The sequence below is a fragment of the Thalassophryne amazonica genome, chromosome 20 (assembly GCF_902500255.1).
Source record: "Thalassophryne amazonica chromosome 20, fThaAma1.1, whole genome shotgun sequence".
NCBI lineage: Eukaryota > Metazoa > Chordata > Actinopteri > Batrachoidiformes > Batrachoididae > Thalassophryne > Thalassophryne amazonica.
This window is the reverse complement of record NC_047122.1, coordinates 5,764,050-5,786,666: the sequence shown is the minus strand read 5'-3', so window position 1 is coordinate 5,786,666 and position 22,617 is coordinate 5,764,050. Positions and strand designations below refer to the sequence as shown.

General features: G+C 40.4%; 1 protein-coding gene across 1 annotated transcript in view; it reads right to left on the bottom strand.

Moving 5' to 3' along the window:
• The window catches only part of LOC117502352 (splicing factor 3A subunit 3-like), a gene marked incomplete at its 5' end in the record, with an annotated part of 46,119 nt that extends 34,928 nt beyond the window's left edge, over nt 1-11,191 (bottom strand). The window contains 9 exon segments of the mRNA XM_034161388.1: nt 3,812-3,922; nt 4,145-4,306; nt 7,880-7,952; nt 8,039-8,146; nt 8,690-8,757; nt 8,840-8,908; nt 10,678-10,816; nt 10,934-11,016; nt 11,096-11,191. Of these exon segments, the coding sequence (XP_034017279.1) occupies nt 3,812-3,922; nt 4,145-4,306; nt 7,880-7,952; nt 8,039-8,146; nt 8,690-8,757; nt 8,840-8,908; nt 10,678-10,816; nt 10,934-11,016; nt 11,096-11,191 (909 nt within the window).
• Nucleotides 11,192-22,617: the final 11,426 nt, after the last annotated feature.

Below are 22,617 nucleotides of genomic sequence, written 5' to 3'. Positions count from 1 at the left end.
ACGAGGTCTATCAGAAAAGTATCCGACCTTATTTAAAAAAAAAAAAAAAAACATATGGATTTGAATCACGTGTGCTTGCGTGAGCCAACCTTGAACCTTCATGCGCATGCGTGATTTTTTTCACGCCTGTCGGTTGCGTCATTCGCCTGTGAGCAGGCTTTGAGTGAGGAGTGGTCCACCCCCCTCAGCGGATTTTCATTGTCAGGGAAATGGCTGAGAGACTGCTGCTTTGCTTGATCAAATTTTTTTTTGAAACTGTGAGGCACATCCATGTGGACACCATTCGAGAAATTCAGGTGGTTTTTGGTGAAAATTTTATGGGCTTCAAAGACATTAAGCGATGTTACTGTCGCTTTAAGGACGCCCTCAGCAGCTGTGGGGCGCGCCGCGTTCCAGCTGCCATCGACAGGCTGAACGACCATTTCATTTCTAAACGGATCACTCTGTGGATCCATGACCATCATGTGCACTTTCTCTGGTTATCACAAGAGCTGGACATCACCCATTTTCCTGCAGATTTCACTTTTAACAAGAGATTTTGTCGTAGAAAGCCAAGCGGACGCTTCGCGCGTCATGATGGATTCGCTGCTGGACTGACACAAAATCACGTCCGTTTTGGTCTCACAGGACGGCTTTGAGATGGCGTTCAGACAGCTGTTGGTGGTTTTTCAGTCAAGTGATTATCCAAGAAATTGTGGATGTGCCTGTCATGGAAACGAGTGGACGCTTGCGCGTCACGATGGCAAGTGAGACAAAGAACACCTCTGTTTTGGAGTGCCAGAAGGACAAGCTGGGACATGCCTTTCAGTGCTTACCAGTTGAGTGAGTATCAGAGAAGGCATGTCCCAGCTTGTCCTTCTGGCACTCGGAAACGGAGGTGTTCTTTGTCTCGCTTGCCGTCGTGACGCGCGAAGCGTACGCTCGTTTCCATGACAAAATCTCCTCGTAACAGTGGAATGTGCCGTTCATTTCCAAAGTGGACGCTGTGTTTTATCCGGGACGTCGTCTGGACTAGCACAGGAATTGTGAAAAGACATGGACATCAGCACTTTTTCGGCAAATTGAGACAGACGTGCGGAGGAGCCGCGACGCGCAAAGCAACGCCGTGATGAAGCGTCACAGAACATGTTCTGGCATGTCCAGGCACATCCACAGTTTCTTGGATAATCACTCGACTGAAAAACCACCGACAGCTGTCTGAACGCCATCTCAAAGCCGTCCTGTAAAGACCAAAACGGAGGTGGTTTTGTGTCGGTCCAGCAGCGAATCCATCATGACGCGCGAAGCGTCCGCACTGCTTTCCACGACAAAATCTCTTGTTAAAATTTGAAATCTGCAGGAAAATGGGTGATGTCCAGCTCTTGTGATAACCAGAGAAAGTGCACACGATGGTCACGGATCCACAGAGCGATCCGTTTAGAAATGAAATGGTCATTCAGCCTGTCGATGGCAGCTGGAGCGCGGCGTGCCCCACAACTGCTGTGGGCGTCCTTAAAGCAACAGTAACATCCCTTAATGTCTTTGAAGCCCATAAAATTTTCACCAAAAACCACCTGAATTTCTCAAATGGTGTCCACATGGATGTGCCTCACCGTTTCTAAAAAAAATTTGATCAAGCAAAGCAGCAGTCTCTCAGCCATTTCCCTGACAATGAAAATCTGCCGAGGGGGTGGACCACTCCTCACTCAAAGCCTGCTCACAGGGGAATGACACAACCGACAGGCGTGAAAAAATTCACGCATGCGCATGAAGGTTCAAGGTTGGCTCACGCAAGCACACGTGATTCAAATCCATATGTGTTTTTTTTAAAAAAAGGTCGGATACATTTCTAATAGACCTCGTACACGTCCTGGTTTCAACAACAATCCAAAAGTAAGCTGCAACACCGGCATCACCTCTCTGTCTACTGAATGGAGCTGCAGCACACTTGGCACAAGTTGTGAGATTACACTCGCTGTTTTAATGCAAAGCGGCCGGTACACCTGTTGCTGCAAGGACAGACTTCTTGCGGAAAAATCCACAGCACCGCACATCTCGGCAATCGGAGCCCCAGAGCTCCATGGACGCTGAGAGAGGTTTATATATTTTTAATGACTGGGATTCTTTGCGGGTCTCGCCTCCATATCCCGCGATGGTACCGGAGGCGAAAGACAGTAGATTTTCATTGCGACACCACTCAATCAAACGGGCGTATGAAAAAGTCCCCCGGCGTATGAAAAAGTCCCCCAAAATAATTTTCAGGCAAAAATAAAAATAAATGTATACTCAAACGTACCGCAAGACAATATGAAGTTTTAAAAAACCGTTGATCCTTCCGTATAAGACAAAAAGGTAAGCGATGCAAACTGACGTAAATCCACTAATTACAATTGGCGCAATGCATGCTGGGAGAGGGTCTTGTCCGTGACGTCTCGGCAGCGTCCATGATGAGAGGGACAATTTGCGGAGGGCTAAATGTTAGCTGTAAATTTGTCATTTTCAAATGAAGATTTCTCCGTTGAATGACAAATCTGGGCTTGCAGATTTACTTTACTACATTCACAAGGATCTCATGTGTAAATGTAAGTCATTTTTTGTTCAAAAAATGTGACTGCATTTTTTCAATGCAGGTCTCCTTTAAGGATTTGGTACGTCCCAAGGTCACCAGCCTTGGCGTCACGATAGACAGCGATTTTAAATTTGATAAACAAATCAATGGTGTTTTAAAATCGTGCTTTTATCATCGTCTTTTATCAAAGGTAAAACCATTTTTATCTTTCAACCTTTTTGAACAAGTTGTGCACTCTTATTTCAAGTCGTCTGGACTACTGTAATGCACTTATTTCGGCATTAGCCAATGAGCTCTTTCCCGTTTGCAGTTAGTCCAGACGCTGCAGCGCGACTTTTAACAAGAGCCGGAAGCGTGAGCACATAACCCCAATTCTTGCATCTTTGCACTGGCTTCCTATTTAATTTTAGAATTGATTAAGATTTTGTTTGTTTTTAAGCTATGAATGGCCCCTCAATACATCACTGACCTCCTACAAATTTACTCTCCGACATGGCTCTGAGGTCTGAGGGCCATTTCCAGCTCATGGTACACAGATGAGACTTAAAACCAGGGGTGTTAGGGCTTTCTCTGTGCTGGGCCCCAGACTTTGGAACGCTCTGCCCCTCCATGTCCGAACAGCCCCCACAGTGGAGTGTTTTAAGTCTCGTCTGAAGACCCACTTTTTATTCTCTCGTTTTTAGCACTGTGTGAGTTGTGTGGTCCCATCTGTTTTATAAGTTTTTGCTTTTATTTTGGTAGATTTTATTGGTTTTATCTTTTGTATGCTGTATGTATTTATTTATTTATCTTGCACATTTTAGTTATTTTTATTGTTAATTTTCTTATTTTTAATTTATTTCTTGACTATTGGGGTTTTATCTATCGTGATTCTACTGTATGTGCAGCACTTTGGAACGTTTTTGTTGTTAAATGTGCTATATAAATAAAGTGGATTGGATTGGATTTGTTGTTTATTTGAGAACATTTTATTTAACGTATTACCAGGCAGCACTTTGCAATTATTTTATTTTCCTGTTTGTATAATGTTACAATAACTGTTGGTTTAAACAAGCAAATTTAGGTTTTGCATTTTGTTTCCATACTGTACTGAAAATGAACCGAACCATGACCTCAAAACTGACGTAAGCACCGAACTGTGATTTTATATATATATATATATATATATATATATATATATATATATATATATATATATATATAGCCCCCACTTTAATCAAGAACCCCCTCTGCAACAGCAAAACCAACAAAACCCAAACATACCGCAAAGTGCCTCTGAAAGGCTTTGGGCCCTCTGTAAGTGTAGTTTCCACAGATCTCACAGTTGTAGTTGATGTTCAGCCCATGAAGTTTGTAGAGCCAGTAGGGAATTGGCTAGCAGAACAAAGACAGAGACACATTACCTAACACGGCAATCACTCCCCAAGTTAAGAATACTGGGACCCACTCAGAAATCTGAATCTCCTGCTGGTTTGGTTTTGGTTTGAGGTAGTCATGGAAAAAAAAATAAAATAAATCATGTGATTTGATTTTTTCATAAAATGTCAATTATCTTCTTTGAAGTAAACCTTCGGTTCCCCTCAAAGGATCCCTAACCTTGCCATCCCAACCAAGCGGAAGGTTCTTGGGGTTGTAGATGATTTCATTGTCTTCATCTTCACTTTCACTCTCACTGAGCTGTTCCTCCTCCTCTTCCTCACGTTCCTCTCCTGTTCGAGCCTGTTTCCTCTGCACGTTCTCGTGAGTCAGCTGCCTCTGCTCCTGCAAAGTCAGTACTGGCTTCAGTCATCCAAACTCTCACATGTGCAAAGGGTGCTGCTGAGAAATCTGTTTTCCACTCAACATTTTTTCACTGGTTTCCCAGACTGTAGAAATCAGGCGCAAAGTAACCTAAGGAGGCTGAAATCTTTATTTTTACAAAACTGATGCATTTCAGTCCATTTTTTAACCTGAAAAAAAAAAGAAAAAAAAAAAGACAACATACTAGCCTTTCCATGAAAAACAGGAAAAAATGAAATAACTAAAAAATATGTTAAGATGAAAAAGAACTTGACACTATTCCCAATCCTGGTCCTTGAGACTCAAAGTATTGCACTTTTTCCATTGTTCCTGAACTACCGTAATTTCTGGACTATAACGCACACCTGAATATTACCCGCACCCACCAATTTTAAAAAGAAAAAAGAAGTTGTACATAAATAAGCCACACTTGTCTATAAGCTGTGGGTCTCCATGTTGCAACATGAGATATTTACACAAAGATTTTTTTTTTTAACTTTTAATTACATAGTAGAGAAGCTTGAATCTTCGACTGGACTGGGTTGCTTGACGCGAGGATGTTTCGCTTCTAATCGCAAAAACTTCCTCAGCTAAAATTCTTGCTCTGGTAGTCTGACTTCTGTCTTGACTCTTGTAGAGAAGAATAACAGAAGCCAGCAAAAGCTGGAGTTTTAAACCTAACCAGACCCCTCCTCCTGAGCGGCAGACTGCTTATTGGCTAATAACTAACAATTGCTCTAATTAGCACCTATTGTGCTCTAGTTAGCACCCTCCTAATGACAGGGTAGCTGTCCCTCCTTACGATAGGACTGACAACTCTCCTGATGACGTGAATGACTCATTACCATGAACAAAAGACTGAAACTGCTTAGACCTGAGTACCCCATTGTAAACAGGGGTCAAAGCGTGTCTCAGACCCCTCCTGGTTAAGGCTGGGTTTCAACTGTTTCACATAAAATGCCTCCTTCACTCCTCTCTCAAACCATTTCTATTCTCTAGCTAAAATTTTAACTTCCTTGTCTTCAAACGTGGTTAGAGTCTTTAAGGTGGAGATGAACTGCAGACTGAGGTCCACTGGCACCCTCTCTGCGGTGCTGGTATAGCCTTTTGTGCAATGGCTGTTTCATCTCACCTATGTAGTGTTCGTTACAGTTTTCCAAACATCTGATAGAATACTCTACATTGCTCTGTTTCTAACTAGGGATCCTGTCCTTAGATTGAACTAATTTCTGTCTCAAGGTGTTAACAGAGTTAAAGTAGACTGGGATTTTGTGCTGTCTGAAGATCCTCTGTAGTTTTTCCCCTACTCCTGCTAAATAAGGGAGAGACACTCTTCTTCTTGTCTCCGTCTCCTGTCCATCTGGTCTCTTTGTTCCTTGGGACTTCTGCACTTTATCCAGGGACAATGGTGAGCACCCACATACTGTGAGGGCTTTCCGGACACGTTGTTCTTTAGCCCTTCCCTCTGTAGTTGTGGGCACCTGTAGTGCTCTGTGTTGAAGAGTCCTGATCACCCCAAGCTTGTGTTCAAGGGGGTGGTTTTGAGCCAAAGAGCAGATATTGGTCAGTGTGAGTGGGTTTTCTGTAAATCCCTGTCTGGAGCTGCCTGTTCTCTCCAATCATAAAATCACAGGTCCAAAAAGGCTAAATGGTTGTTTCTGGCATCCTCATGTGTGAACTTGATACTGGAGTCCACCGAGTTGATGTGCTCTGTAAAGGCCCTCCACTTCCTGTTGCTTGATTTTAACTCATGTGTCATTGACATATCTGAACCTGTGACTGGGAGAGATGCCCGTGAACGACGCCAAGGCTCTCTTCTCCACTAGCTCCATGTACAGATTGGCCACAATGGGGGATACCGGAGACCACATCGCACGACCATGTATCTGCCTGTAGTAATTAAACTACAGGCAGATACATGGTTGTGGTCAAACCACCCCCTTGAAGAGAAGCTCGAGGTGATCAGGACTCTTCAACACAGAGCCCTACAGGTGCCCACAATTACAGAGGGAAGGGCTAAAGAACAACAACTTGTCCGGAAAGCCCTCACAGTATGTGGGTACTCACCATCGTCCCTGGATAAAGTGCAGAAGTCCCAAAGAACAAGAGACCAGACAGACAGGTGATGGAGCCAAGAAGAAGAGTGTCTCTCCTTATTTAGCAGGAGTAGGGGAAAAAAACTACAGAGGATGTTCAGACAGCACAAAATCCCAGTCTACTTTAAACCTGTTAACACCTTGACACAGAAATTAGTTCACCCTAAGGACAGGATCCCTTATAAACAGAGCAATGTAGTGTATATTATCAGATGTCAAGAAAACTGTAACAACCACTACATAGGTGAGAACTAAGCAGGGCCGTTGCACAAAAGGCTATACCAGCACCGCAGAGAAGGTGCCGGTGGACCTCAGTCTGCAGTTCATCTCCACCTTAAAGACACTAACCACACGTCTGAGACAAGGAAGTTAAAATCTTAGCCAGAGAAAAGAATGGTTTGAGAGGGGAGTGAAAGAAGCATTGTATGTGAAACAGTTGAAACCTAGCCTTAATTGGGGAGGGGCTGAGACACGCTTTGTCCCCTGTTTACAATGGGGTACTCAGGTCAGAGCACTTTCAGTCTTTTGTTCATGGTAAGGAGTCATTCACGTCGTCAGGAGAGTCGTCAGTTCCACCGTTAGGAGGGACAGCTGTCCTGTCATTAGGAGGGTACTAACTAGAGCACAATAGGTGCTAATTAGAGCAATTGTTAGTCATTAGCCAATAAGCAGTCTGCCGCTCAGGAGGAGGGGTCTGGTTAGGTTTAAAACTCCAGCTTTTGCTGGCTTCTGTTATTCTTCTCTACAGAGTCAAGACAGAAGTCAGACTACCAGAGCAAGAATTGTAGCTGAGGAAGCTTCTGCGATTGAAGCGAAATGTCCTTGCATCAAGCAGCCCAGTCCAGTCGAAGATTCAAGCTTCTCTACTATGGAAACCACCTGGACAACTGAGAACCTTCACAGAAACATTTGAATTAAATATGTACCATAAATGCTTTTTCCCTTAAGTGTTACACATATATATTGATGCACAAGTCATCCAGCGCACACATGGTGTTTCTGCTCCACACGACAAACTGAGTAATTTTAACTTTTTCTAACGTTCATCGCGTGCAGTCAGGATTGGATGGAGTCTGTGGTAAATGAGACGTTAATGAGGTGCCGTGAGTTTTTCAACTTCTTGTTCCAAGACAGAGAACCAGTTTGGAAGGGTTGGGGAAGAGGCCTCTGCTCTGCTATTTGATCTGACAGTGCAAAGTGCCGGATGAGGAACTTTTCTTCACTAAAACAAACAGGTAAGACCTTATATTTACGCTCTGTGTGAATTTACACTGCATGAGGAGCGCAGCTTTCAGGAAATCAATTGACAGCATCAATTGACCTATTTCGACTTTTGAAAAAGCCTGTAAAAATCCATAAATTAGCCGCATCATTGTAAAAGCCGCAGCGCTCAAAGCGTGTGAAAAAAGTAGCGGCCTATAGTCCGAAATGACAGTAATCTGATCGAAATTTTCACTTACCCAAGAATCTCCACATATTCATAGACTTGAGCCTCAAGGAAGCCAATTTCTTTGTTACGCTCTGTGTCTCTACAAATGTTAAGATGGAAAATGACATGAGGTTACATTAGAAATACAATTAAAATACACCCAACAATAAGTCACATTTTACTCACTTTTTAGGACCCTTGGCTTTAGGATTCTTGGCAAACAGTGACGGGTCGAGTAATTCAAGGGATTTGCCTTTGGTGCTGAACAACCTCTGCGCTCGTTCCTCAAGAGTCCTGTCCAACACACAGACACAGTCACACATCAAGCAGATGCTGTAACCAATGATGGGCAGGATCAAGGGTCACCACAGCAGCACCTACGTCATTTCAGAGCATCATTAGCGATTCACTGATTATCACCTCATTTCTGCTTAAAACTGACTTTAGAATGACTTAAGAGGTTTTACTTTGTCATCTGATGGTTAATAATTACATTATTCCCTTTGATCGCTATGGGTGTAGAGAGTCAGACTCAGACAAGCTGCTGTAGCCCGATGTGATGCATACACATTGAAGGCAGGGCAGACCTTTGGTTGGCAACACCGGCTACATGACGACAGGGAGTGGCCGGGGTCACATGACTACTACAAAGGGTCTATATATTGATATTTGTACTTTTTTAAAATCAATTTTATATTTAAAATTAAATATTGCGATATCATAAGTATCAGTTTTCCCTAACCCCATCAGTCAGGTGCCTTTAAAAAGATTGTGTGTGAGTGACAACTGACCAGCAACAAGTCACAGGACTTTGAATGAAAAAAAGGATGTACTCACCCTCCACACTTCAGTCCCAAAGCCATGAGGGCAGACTTCAATCTGTCCAGACCCAAAGACGCCAACTCCTGCACAAATAAAACACATCAACAGAAGCTTGACAACATCGACTTTGTACTGTCACACGTCTTCATGTTTCTGTGTTTTTACCTCCCAAGATGAAAAAGCTGAGAGATCCAGGTGAGCTCCTGCATGTGTCAAAGCACTACTCGTCTCTTTCTAAGAGGGAGGGGGGACAGAAACCTCACTTTAAATATTATCAAAACCATCAGCCTCAGGGCCTTCTGTATGAGGACTAGGGATGTCCCAATACAGATTTTTTGGCTTCCGATCCGATCTTTTAAATGATTAGCCTTGCTGATACTGATCCAATACCTATTTTGAAAGCATTAAAAAAAAACACATCCATTATTACTTGACAGTTTTTATTTTGCTAAAACATGACCAACAATACTGCTTGGCTTTTGTAACAAACAGCTTCTGAGTTATTTTGCTTCTAGGGCCTGCACAGGTTCAAAACTTGGAAGAAATTATTTAAAATTTTGGGAACATTTATTGTGTGGATCTCAAAACTAGAGCCACAATTTGCCAGAAGGTGCATCTAAGATACAAGCCTAGATTTGATGTTTTGGTACACTTGTTGTTTCTTGTCTTGAAGACAGATGGCACACCCAATCTGAATACATGAACTGTTTTCAGGACAGAGGCATTTCCTCATTTCCAAAATGCAACAAGAACCCCCCCCCCCCCCCCCAAAAAAAAAACAACATACTTAATTTACTCATATCTGAGTCAGTCTGGGTAAATTATCATTCCCTAGCTGTGTTATTTAATGAGGCACTTTTGATGAGCTATAGGTTTTTTGTTTTTGTTTTTACCTCTAAAATGTTATTGGAAAGCCCCATTTTACCAATTTTGAGTGGTTTTAGATTTATTGAAAGCAAGAATAATTGAGAAAAAAAATTACATGCACTGTAATATTTAACGTCAAACTTTCCTCCATGTTTCTGTCAAAGTCTAAGTTAACAAAATAAATTATCTTGAAAACGTTATAAATAATGATGAAAAGGTTAAAAACACATTTGCTCTCAACTTCAAAAATGACACAGTATCTTTTAATCCAGTCAGGAAAAGGCCTGTGTGTCACAATTTAACACTGACACTGACTGTGAATGTAAATTTACACACAGTAGCTTAGTTTTTCTGTCATATTAGCAGTTTGCTTTTCCAACATTTTTAAGTGTGACTGCATAACTTCTCTTTAACAGAATAAATTAAATCTAAATACAAAAAAAACAAAATGTTTGAACAAGAGCTGCCTGAACTGATTTGTCAAATCTGCTCTTTTAAAAATGAAATCTGGATAAATAAATAAATAAATAAATAATAATAATAATAAAAAAAGCTTTCTACAAATCATTGCTGGATCATTTCGAAATGAAATATTTTAATGGAGGTTTTTTTTGGACGCTGTTCAAAGTGCTCGAGCTGATCAGAGAACAGGCAGCTGATGGCACAGTGATGCTGAAAACAGATGCTGCTATTTTGCAGTCTTATTGAGCTGTTTGTTGTCATCTCTGTGCTGGCTGTATTGCATGTCTCACATGAACAGTGAGAGACACACTTTAGCTCAGAACACACCACCCACCACACTCGGCCCTCTGCAGCAACGGAGCAGCACTGCACAGACACTTCACACAGATGTTTTCCTGGATCGAAAAATTCCACGGGCGCTAATGTGGTTAGGCGGTGGAGTCCAAATCTCTAATGTTGGCGCAATGTTTTGTGTTGTGTCTCGGTTTACGATGTTCACATGACAACGGTTTACGCAATGACGCCGAGAAGTAATGTGAATTGGCCCAATACCGTTCGTAAATCTGATACCAAAAGATTCTCGCAAAATAGCTGTATTGGCATCTGATACTCCGAGCCGATACTCAGTATCAGCTCGGGACATCCCTAATAAGGACCCCATTCAAAGAACTTACAGGCCAGCCTGGGAAAGTCCCGTTCTCCCATTTCTTATCAAAGTCTGACAGCACTTTCCCATACAGCTCGTTCTGGTCCAGAAGAGGCTTGACTCTGTCGGTGTAGTCCTGCAAATACTCCAGCAGCATCTCTAAATACCTGCAGAAAAAAGCCACAAATCACACCCCTGAATGAATCATGAATGTGGAGAAATTTGTTTAATTTCTTAACTGGGATTTAACCATCAAGTCTGATGGGAACAGGCATTCTGCATACTTTCTGTATTCAGCATTCTTCCTGTCCTTGGGAATGTCAAATAGCTGGTCAAACGAAGACAAGTAGGTGATGTACTCCAGTTTCTGTTAGGGGAGGACACAGACCATTAAAATATATCTTGTGAGAGAATGATGAATTTTGCTGACTTTCTGGAGTCATTACTTCAGCTCCCTTGAGGTTGATAAACTTAAGGTAGCAGTCGTGGAGATCCAGGTAGCGGCCATATCCTTCTTCATCAGTGAACTCCACCAGGTCTGTGGAACACAATCAGGTCACAATTAGTTCCTCTCGTACAAATCCAAGACATCCCTAGTTGGGGATTGCCAGGACATACAGTCTAAATTTTTCAGAATACATATATACATTCTGCAGAATATGAACAGGTTTGTGATGACATTGCCACACATCTCAAGAGGGATGAAAAAGAAAAGAAAATGTTAATTTGATGCTTCTGTTACAAGTCTGTAAATAAAATTTTCGAGTAAGTTCTCATTTCAAAAACTTGTGTACGATCAAAAAGTGGTAACATTTTATTGGGCCACCCTGTATGTCTCAGTGTTTATATATATTAGGGCTGTCACAACTAGTCGACGAGTTATGACTACGTCGACTATTGGAACCATCGACAACTAATTTAGTAGTCGACAAGTCGTTTATTTTATTTAAATCTTTGTTTTTCTCTCAATTCATAGTTTTAGGCAGGGAGCCGTCCTGCTGTCATTTGGACATTCAAATTTTGGGAAAGACGGCCGATTAAAACAGTGGCCATCTTGTTCAAAGATGTTTAAAATGCGCAGTTTACCGACGGAGCTGTGTGTGTGTGTGCGTGTGTGAGCGTGCGCTGCAGACTGCAAGCAAGGGAACCATCAGTGCACTTGAGACAGTGAGCTCGGAGCAGAGAGAGAGGATTTAACCCGAGAGAACATGTAATAAACAAAAAACACACAACAAAAACCAAACCGAGGAGCTGCCTTTACTTCTCTTTCCACTTTCTCTACCCGCGCGGTTCTGGTGGCACTGTCCTGTTCACACCATGTGCGCGTCGTATACTGAATTTATGAGATCATGAGATGAAATAAATGGTCAAATATCCTTAAAACATTCTTAAAAAAATGATAATATATAAATGAACTGAGCAAAAATTATGCAAACACGAGTTAAAAATAAAACCCTGCTGTGGAGAAGCTGATGTTCAGAGGCACAGATCACAAAAAGCGGGTGAGAACTCTGAACTTTAACAGCTGTTATTTTCCAAAGGTATGTATTTATTCAATCTTAATTAAGCTTAATGTAGTGTTCAACCACAAAATGTGACTGATGAGGAGAAAGAAAAATGACTTCATCACACTAAATAAACTGGAGTCAGAATAAAAATACAAGCTGCTGATTTTTGTTATTTTTAAGTTAAGCTGCAGCTATATGTTTTATTCATTTCAAAGTGAGTTACCTCTTACTTTATTCCATTTATACAAAAATATGGGGAGTCAAATCAGCCTGCATTGTTCTGTTCAGTTTATATCAAAGTTTTCCTGCGCATCTGTGTATTTTTTCCTTCTTTATAAGAGTTTGGTGTTTGCATTTGCTCCACAAAGTTTTAAAACACAATAAAATGTTCACACTTTTCTCTCTAGCAGTTCTGTAATTTCAGAAATGCAACAGAAACAACCACAAATCAGAAAAAGTTGGGACTATATGTAAAATGAAGATGAAAATAAAAATGTTGCACTATTCCCAGTTTCTCCACTCACAGAAGCCAAACGTTCTTCCAGAGTTGTGTCTTGGTGGCTTCCCTCACTTGTCTACTTCCAGCATGGGCATTTAGTTTTTGAGAACTGCCTACCTGACACAGATTTACCATAAAGTACCACACTGTTTGTATTTCTGAATGATTGATGTAAATGAAGTCTAAGAAATAGTCACTGATTTGAAAATGTTCATGTTTTCATCCCGACGTTCTCGGAAAATGCTGCAGGCCTTAATTTAGGAAATTACGTATGGTCCGACTAGTCGACTAATCACAAAAATAATCTTTGTGGCAGCCCTAATATTATATACACACACACATATATATTATATTATATAGTCGACTATCAAAATAGTCATTTGTGGCAGCCCTAATATTATATACACATCACACATACACACACACACACACAACACAACACACATACATACATACACACACACACACATATATATATATATATATATATATACACACAACACACATATACGAGATCTTTGGGACACATATACGACCTTTTTGTTTTTTCAAAAACCTGATGGATTTGAATCACGTGTGCTTGCACGAGCCAACCTTGAACCTTCGTGCGCATGCGTGATTTTTTTCACGCCTGTCGGTTGCGTCATTTTCTTGTAAGCAGCCTTTGTGTGAGGATGGGTGGAGTCTCTCGTTGGATTTTCTTTGCAAGGAAAATGGCGGAACGACTGGAGCAGCGCGACTGCAACAAATTTTGCCAGAAACTGGATGACAGCCAGGTGGAAACCATTCAGATTATTCAGACGGCTTTCGGTGAAGATCCTATAGGCATCAGACAGATTAAGGAGCGGTACAACCGGTTTAAAGACGTCCACACAATGGTGGAAAGCGAGCCGTGCTCCGGGCGGCCATCAACATGCTGAAATGACCAGATCATTTCCGAAGTGAACGCTGTGGTGATCTGGGACCGTGGTGTGACTATCCGAGAAATTGCGGACGAGGTGGACATCAGCACTTTTTCGGCACATTCCACTGTGACAGAAGATTTTGCCATGAAAAGAGTTGCAACGAAATTCATGCCGATGGCTTCAGCACGAAGCTGCTGATGGAGCAAAAGCGCCACCCGCGTTGAAGTCTCACAGGACATGCTGTGACTCCGAAAAATGATGCCCACCTCTTCCACCATTCAGATGATTCAGACTCAGGAACAATGATTTGGATTTAAATTCCATTCTGATTCACTTATATAAATGGCAAATGCAGTAACATGGATGTTCCGTCAACTAACATCAGGATTTCTGGGATACTGACAATTTACATGTTGTGCAAAACAACGTGTAAATGTTTTTTCACATCATGTAATTTCTAAGTCCCCTTTAAAATGTTTATTATTTTGGCAAAACTTCCCACTTTACTCTGCCCACAATGCTATGTACTGCCATGGTCAGAAGAATAAAAACCAGCTGTATTTCTTTCTCACTGTATATAGGCCCCCTGGCCCATACTGTGAATTCTTAGATGAATTTGGTGCGTTCATCTCTAACTTCTCGACTAGTGCAGATAACATTCTGATTATTGGTGACTTTAACATTCATATAAATAAGCCTTCTGATCCCCTCTGCAAATCATTTATGGAAACTGTGGCATGCATTAGGATTTCGGCAATGCATTCAGGATTCGGCGTACATTAGTGGAAATACCCTGGATTTGTTTCTCGCACGTGGCATTGCTGTCACAAATATTGATATCATGCCTCTTGCATCGGTGGTCTCTGATCACTCGCTTATTAGTTTTACAGTTTTGCTGCTGTGTTTAGTGGAACAACAACCACCTCATTTATCACTGCGGCGACACATGAACTCCTCAACTAAGACTGAACTCGAAGTCAGACTGCCTGATATCTTTACTTCACATTTGGAAAATGCCGAATCAGTAGACAGTCCTTGTGGGATTGTTTAAACTCAGTGTTCAAAACTACACTCGACATGACTGCGTCATATATATTAACCCCCCCCCAAAAAAAAACAGTCACCTTGGTTCAATAATTACTTGCGTGACCTCAAGCATAAGGCTAAAGGTCAAGAACGTAAATGGCATAGTTCAGAATTATTAGAAGTATTCCACCTCGCGTGACATGATGCTATCTTAGACTATAAGCATGCATTACTGGCTACAAAGCAGACATATTACTCTGATTTGATCAACAAAAACAGACATAACTCAAAGTTCTTGAATGACATGGTGGCAACACTTATTCATGGACAACCACCTCTCCTTTTACAACACAACTTTTCTTGGATTACTTCGAAAAGAAAATAGACGACATTAGGTTAATATATCCCAGCATGCCTTAATCCAGCCACTACACTGCTATTGAGGTGGGCACCATTACTGAGGTATTACCTAGATTTACAGAATTTGATAGTATCTCACTAGGCATGTTGATGAAACTCGTAACATCTACAAAAAGCACAACCTACTTATTTGATCCTATACCAACAAAACTGTTTAAGGACCTGTGGCCCACTCTTGGGCTGACTGTGCTGGAAATTGTTAATCCCTCATTAACCTCTGGATTTGTTTGTAAATGTTTCAAATCTGCAGTGATTAAACCATTACTTAAGAAATCTAATCTTGATTCTATAGTATTGAAAAACTTTAGGCCAATATCAAATCTATCATTTTGCTCTAAAATTCTGGAAAGGTGGTTTCACGGCAGCTCGTGGACTATCTTACTGAGAATAACTTTTTGAGCCACTGCAGTCTGCTTTAGAAAATATCATTCCACAGAGACGGCTCTCACTAAAGTGGTGAATGATCATCTGCTTGCAATGGATTCAGACACCACTACGGTTCTGGTGCTGTTAGATCTTAGTGCTGCATTAATAGCCTGGATCATCATATTCTACTTGATAGGCTGGAGAGTCATTCTGGGATTACTGGGAGTGCCTTTGCTTGATTGACGTCATACCTGACCAGTCGTTCTCACTGTGTTTTGTACAGTAACACTACCTCTATATTTAGTGACATGAAATATGGGGTTCCACAGGGGTCCGTCTAGGCCCCCTGCTTTTCTCCTTCATATAGCACCCCTTGGACACATATGCAACGTTTTGGGATTAACTTTCAATGCCATGCTGATGATACTCAGTTATACATGCTGACAACTGCTGGTAATCTCATCCACATAAAATCCTTAGAAGACTGCCTTGCAATGAAAAAACTGGTTGTCTAGCAATTCTCTACTTTTAAACTCTGATAAAACTGAAATGATGGTTCTTGGTCCAGTGAGACATTGGCATTAATTTGACCAGCTATCACTTAGTTTAGTAATTTCTGATCCTACGTTGTCCTTTGACCTCCACATTAGAGATATTAGGAGGACTGCTTGCTTCCACCTGAGAAATATAGCGAAGATTTGTCCCATCCTGTCTATGGCTGATGCTGAAACCCTGATTCATGCATTTGTCTCTTCTAGACTACTGCAATGTTCTGTTTTCTGGTTTAGCGCAGTCCAGCATTAGGACTCTCCAATTGGTTCAAAATGTTGCTGCTAGACTTTTGACATGAAGCAGAAAGTTTGACCACATTACACCCATTTGGCATCCCTTCACTGGCTTCCTGTTTCAATGGGATCAGATTTTAAGGTTCAGCTACTAGCCTATAAAATTGTTCAGACTGGCACCTCCCTACTTAGCTGACCTAATTAAACCTACGTACCAGCCTGGGGTCTGCGTTCTCAGTGTACAGGACTCTTTGTGTCCCTAGGATGAATAAAAAGTCTACGGGTCACAAAGCTTTTTCTTATCATGCCTCCTGTTCTGTAGAATGATCTCCCTGCATCAATAAAACAGTGAGATTCTGTAGGTACTTTCAAGTCCAGAATTAAGATGCACTTATTTTCCCTTTCGTATGGCTAGCTTACTCGCATACTATGTTACTATGCTTTTTACTCTTTAAATTCATTTTATTAGGACACGAAGCGTGCCGTGGTCAACAAGATCTAAATTTTGTGTCTTTTCTTTCTTTCTTGTTGCTTAATGCTGACAAATTATACTGTATTTATTGTCTTTCTGATGCCTGATTTATTTTTTTCCTCTCTGTTTGGGGTGTGGCTCCATCTCGAGATGGGTGTGGTGTTTGCTTCTGCAACTCTCCCATCCTGTGCACCGGCAACATTTCCTGTATATTCGTTTTGTAAATTGTTCTGTCAACTGTGTCTGTAGCATGGTCCAAACAGAGGGTCACCCCTTTGAGTCTGGTCTGCTTGAGGTTTCTTCCACAAATCATCAGAGGGAGTTTCCTTACCACTGTTGCCTGTGTGCTTGCTCTGGGGGGCTGGTAAGGTTAGAGTTTACTTGTGTGAAGCGCCTTGAGGCCACTTTGTTTTGATTTGGCACTATATAAATGAAAATAAATTGAATTGAAATTACTTTGGTCAGATTACTATTTTTTGTTCTTTTCTTAAATGATTACTTATTACTTTAAGAATTAACAGGGAAAGGGGCCTTATGTCATCTACTGCCCATTATGGAAAGAGGGGACTTTTATTTTGAGAAGGGCTTCTGAGACGTTCTAGATGTTCCTCTACCTGTTAAAAGAATTAGCAGAACAAGCAGAAATGCTGCAGCTCTCATCAACGATGAGAGCGCAAAGTGTGCCAGTTTACAACAATCACACCTTGACAATTTAGCCAGCGTATGCCGACCATATTAAAAACGCTGGCATACGTTAAGTTATGGGTTAAATTTTGCATCAGTTAAGAACACATTGAAGCACGCAGATATACATCATAATACCTGGGTATTATTAATATCCGAGTATGTCAAAAATTTTGGGCATGCATAATATTTTCAATGTATGTCAGAGTATGTCTCATACATACCGCACACACAGCACATAAGTTGTAGGTAAGTTGTGTGATTGTTGACGCACGTTTCTTGTAAGTTACTCATAAGACAAAATATTCCCACTGATGCTGTCCACTGACTGGCTGAACAACTGAAAGCTGCAGTTCTCATACAAACAGTTCAGACTGTTTCAAATATTAAAACCATTCACACATGGAGTGAATATAAAGTCTTACTCTGACCCGTTTGTTTCAGTAGGATTCATCATCACAGCCTGACAAAAACATATACGCATGAAGCCTCCTGATTTTGGAAAATGACATCTGAAAATACTTTAGTTCCTTGTCGTAGCTGAAGAAATGTAGTGTTTTTAAAAGAAGTCCCTCTGTGTTTTGTGCGTTTCTCAGCCTGAACCAGAGAATGCCGGCACTTTGTGCCAGAAGACAATTAGCTTCTTTTAAAAGTTGAAAGAATTGCAGCACCACATTCAATCACATCAGTGTTTATCACAGACATCAATCAGTCGATTCTTCAGTATTCTGCATGCAATGAAAATAAATCCCATGATCCACCAACAGAAAAATAAAATGAAATTACAAAAAATGTTAAATTACTCTGTTACTCGTGTGGAGTGGAGAGGTCGTGCAAAAGCACATGCATGCTCGATGACGTGCTTGTCAATATTTACGTGTTACACTTGTCAAACAAAGGGTTCTGCTGTTAGAAAAAAAAGCAGATCACAGACATGACACAAAACTAAAGTCATTTCAAATGGCAACTTTCTGGCTTTAAGAAACACTATAAGAAATCAGGAAAAAAAAAAAACTGTGGCAGTCAGTAACGGTTACTTTTTAGACCAAGCAGAGGGAAAAAAATATGGAATGACTCAATTCTGAGGAAAAAATTACGGAATCATGAAAAACAAAGAACGCTCCAGTATTTTGTTGCACCACCTCTGGCTTTTATAACAGCTTGCAGTCTCTGAGGCATGGACTTAATGAGTGACAAACAGTACTCTTCATCAATCTGGCTCCAACTTTCTCTGATTGCTGTTGCCAGATCAGCTTTGCAGGTTGGAGCCTTGTCATGGACCATTTTCTTCAACTTCCACCAAAGATTTTCAATTGGATTAAGATCCGGACTATTTGCAGGCCATGACATTGACCCTATGTATCTTTTTGCAAGGAATGTTTTCAGTTTTTGCTCTATGTCAAGATGCATTATCATCTTGAAAAATGATTTCATCATCCCCAAACACCTTTCAATTGATGGGATAAGAAAAGTGTCCAAAATATCAACGTAAACTTGTGCATTTATTGATGATGTAATGACAGCCATCTCCCCAGTGCCTTTACCTGACATGCAGCCCCATATAATCAATGACTGTGGAAATTTACATGTTCTCTTCAGGCAGTCATCTTTATAAATCTCATTGGAACGGCACCAAACAAAAGTTCCAACATCATCACCTTGCCCAATGCAGATTTGAGATTCATCACTGAATAGACTTTCATCCAGTCATCCACGATTGCTTTTCCTTAGCCCATTGTAACCTTGTTTTTTCTGTTTAGGTTTTCTTACAGTTCGGTCACAGACGTTGACTCCAGTTTCCTCCCATCCGTTCCTCATTTGTTTTGTTGTGCATTTCGATTTTTGAGACATATTGCTTTAAGTTTTCTGTCTTGACGCTTTGATGTCTTCCTTGGTCTACCAGTATGTTTGCCTTTAACAACCTTCCCATGTTGTTTGTATTTGGTCCAGAGTTTAGACACAGCTGACTGTGAACAACCAACATCTTTTGCAACATTGTGTGATGATTTACCCTCTTTTAAGAGTTTGATAATCCTCTCCTTTGTTTCAATTGACATCTCTCGTGTTGGAGCCACGATTCATGTCAGTCCACTTGGTGCAACAGCTCTCCAAGGTGATCACTCCTTTTTAGATGCAAACTAACGAGCAGATCTGATTTGATGCAGGTGTTAGTTTGGGGATGAAAATTTACAGGGTGATTCCCATAATTTATTCCTCAGAATTGAGTGAGTCCATATTTTTTTCCCCTCTGCTTGGTCTAAAAAAGTAACCGTTACTGACTGCCACAATTTTTTTTTCCTGATTTCTTATAGTGTTTCTTAAAGCCAGAAAGTTGCCATTTGAAATGACTTTAGTTTTGTGTCATGTCTGTGATCTGCTTTTTTTCTACAAAATTAAACAACTGAATGACATCCTCCGAGGCCAGTGATTCCATAATTTTTGCCAGGGGTTGTAGTTTGCTGTGTGTTTTGAATAAATGTGTGAAAATTATTTTTCGCTTTTTTTTTCTTTTCTTATTTCTGATCGTAAACTTTTATTACACTTATAAAACACTACTATGGCATATATATTCTGAAAATACAGGTTGTAATGAAAAAAAAAAAAAAGAGATATACCACTTGATTGTGGGATACAGGGTGAGCTTTAACAGCAATAATAAAACATTTATGCCAAGCTAGTGAACTGTCCAAAAATGCCTTCGGACCACAGAGGGTTAAGAATGGCAGGAAAGTGCCAAGAATGACGCAATATGACATTCGTAACGCGTCTTGCCTATGTGTTAATTAACAATGTGAAAAAAATCATTACCCGGGAAAACAGAGAGAGGGAACACCCTCAACTTAAAAATCTGCATGATGGCACAAGCGACATTGTGCCATTGCTTAGAGAAAGCCATGGCACTATGGATATTGTTTAAAAAGACAAAAGTACTTTTTATCCAATTACTCCAGTTTTTAAACCAGTTTTATTTGTTATTATCTATCGTCCACCTGGTCGTTACTGTGAGTTTCTCTGTGAATTTTCAGACCTTTTGTCTGACTTAGTGCTTAGCTCAGATAAGATAATTATAGTGGGCGATTTTAACATCCACACAGATGCTGAGAATGACAGCCTCAACACTGCATTTAATCTATTATTAGACTCTATTGGCTTTGCTCAAAAAGTAAATGAGTCCACCCACCACTTTAATCATATCTTAGATCTTGTTCTGACTTATGGTATGGAAATAGAAGACTTAACAGTATTCCCTGAAAACTCCCTTCTGTCTGATCATTTTTTAATAACATTTACATTTACTCTGATGGACTACCCAGCAGTAGGGAATAAGTTTCATTACACTAGAAGTCTTTCAGAAAGCGCTGTAACTAGGTTTAAGGATATGATTCCTTCTTTATGTTCTCTAATGCCATATAACAACACAGTGCAGAGTAGCTACCTAAACTCTGTAAGGGAGATAGAGTATCTCGTCAATAGTTTTACATCCTCATTGAAGACAGCTTTGGATGCTGTAGCTCCTCTGAAAAAGAGCTTTAAATCAGAAGTGTCTGACTCCATGGTATAACTCTCAAACTCGTAGCTTAAAGCAGATAACCCGTAAGTTGGAGAGGAAATGGCGTCTCACTAATTTAGAAGATCTTCACTTAGCCTGGAAAAAGAGTCTGTTGCTCTATAAAAAAGCCCTCCGTAAAGCTAGGACATCTTTCTACTCATCACTAATTGAAGAAAATAAGAACAACCCCAGGTTTCTTTTCAGCACTGTAGCCAGGCTGACAAAGAGTCAGAGCTCTATTGAGCTGAGTATTCCATTAACTTTAACTAGTAATGAGTTCATGACTTTCTTTGCTAACAAAATTTTAACTATTAGAGAAAAAATTACTCATAACCATCCCAAAGACGTATCGTTATCTTTGGCTGCTTTCAGTGATGCCGGTATTTGGTTAGACTCTTTCTCTCCGATTGTTCTGTCTGAGTTATTTTCATTTTACTTCATCCAAACCATCAACATGTTTATTAGACCCCATTCCTACCAGGCTGCTCAAGGAAGCCCTACCATTATTTAATGCTTCGATCTTAAATATGATCAATCTATCTTTGTTAGTTGGCTATGTACCACAGGCTTTTAAGGTGGCAGTAATTAAACCATTACTTAAAAAGCCATCACTTGACCCAGTTATCTTAGCTAATTATAGGCCAATCTCCAACCTTCCTTTTCTCTCAAAAATTCTTGAAAGGGTAGTTGTAAAACAGCTAACTGATCATCTGCAGAGGAATGGTCTATTTGAAGAGTTTCAGTCAGGTTTTAGAATTCATCATAGTACAGAAACAGCATTAGTGAAGGTTACAAATGATCTTCTTATGGCCTCGGACAGTGGACTCATCTCTGTGCTTGTTCTGTTAGACCTCAGTGCTGCTTTTGATACTGTTGACCATAAAATTTTATTACAGAGATTAGAGCATGCCATAGGTATTAAAGGCACTGCGCTGCGGTGGTTTGAATCATATTTGTCCAATAGATTACAATTTGTTCATGTAAATGGGGAATCTTCTTCACAGACTAAAGTTAATTATGGAGTTCCACAAGGTTCTGTGCTAGGACCAATTTTATTCACTTTATATATGCTTCCCTTAGGCAGTATTATTAGACGGTATTGCTTAAATTTTCATTGTTACGCAGATGATACCCAGCTTTATCTATCCATGAAGCCAGACAACACACACCAATTAGCTAAACTGCAGGATTGTCTTACAGACATAAAGACATGGATGACCTCTAATTTCCTGCTTTTAAACTCAGATAAAACTGAAGTTATTGTACTTGGCCCCACAAATCTTAGAAACATGGGTCTAACCAGATCCTTACTGTGGATGGCATTACCCTGACCTCTAGTAATACTGTGAGAAATCTTGGAGTCATTTTTGATCAGGATATGTCATTCAAAGCGCATATTAAACAAATATGTAGGACTGCTTTTTTGCATTTACGCAATATCTCTAAAATCAGAAAGGTCTTGTCTCAGAGTGATGCTGAAAAACTAATTCATGCATTTATTTCCTCTAGGCTGGACTATTGTAATTCATTATTATCAGGTTGTCCTAAAAGTTCCCTAAAAAGCCTTCAGTTAATTCAAAATGCTGCAGCTAGAGTACTGACGGGGACTAGAAGGAGAGAGCATATCTCACCCATATTGGCCTCTCTTCATTGGCTTCCTGTTAATTCTAGAATAGAATTTAAAATTCTTCTTCTTACTTATAAGGTTTTGAATAATCAGGTCCCATCTTATCTTAGGGACCTCGTAGTACCA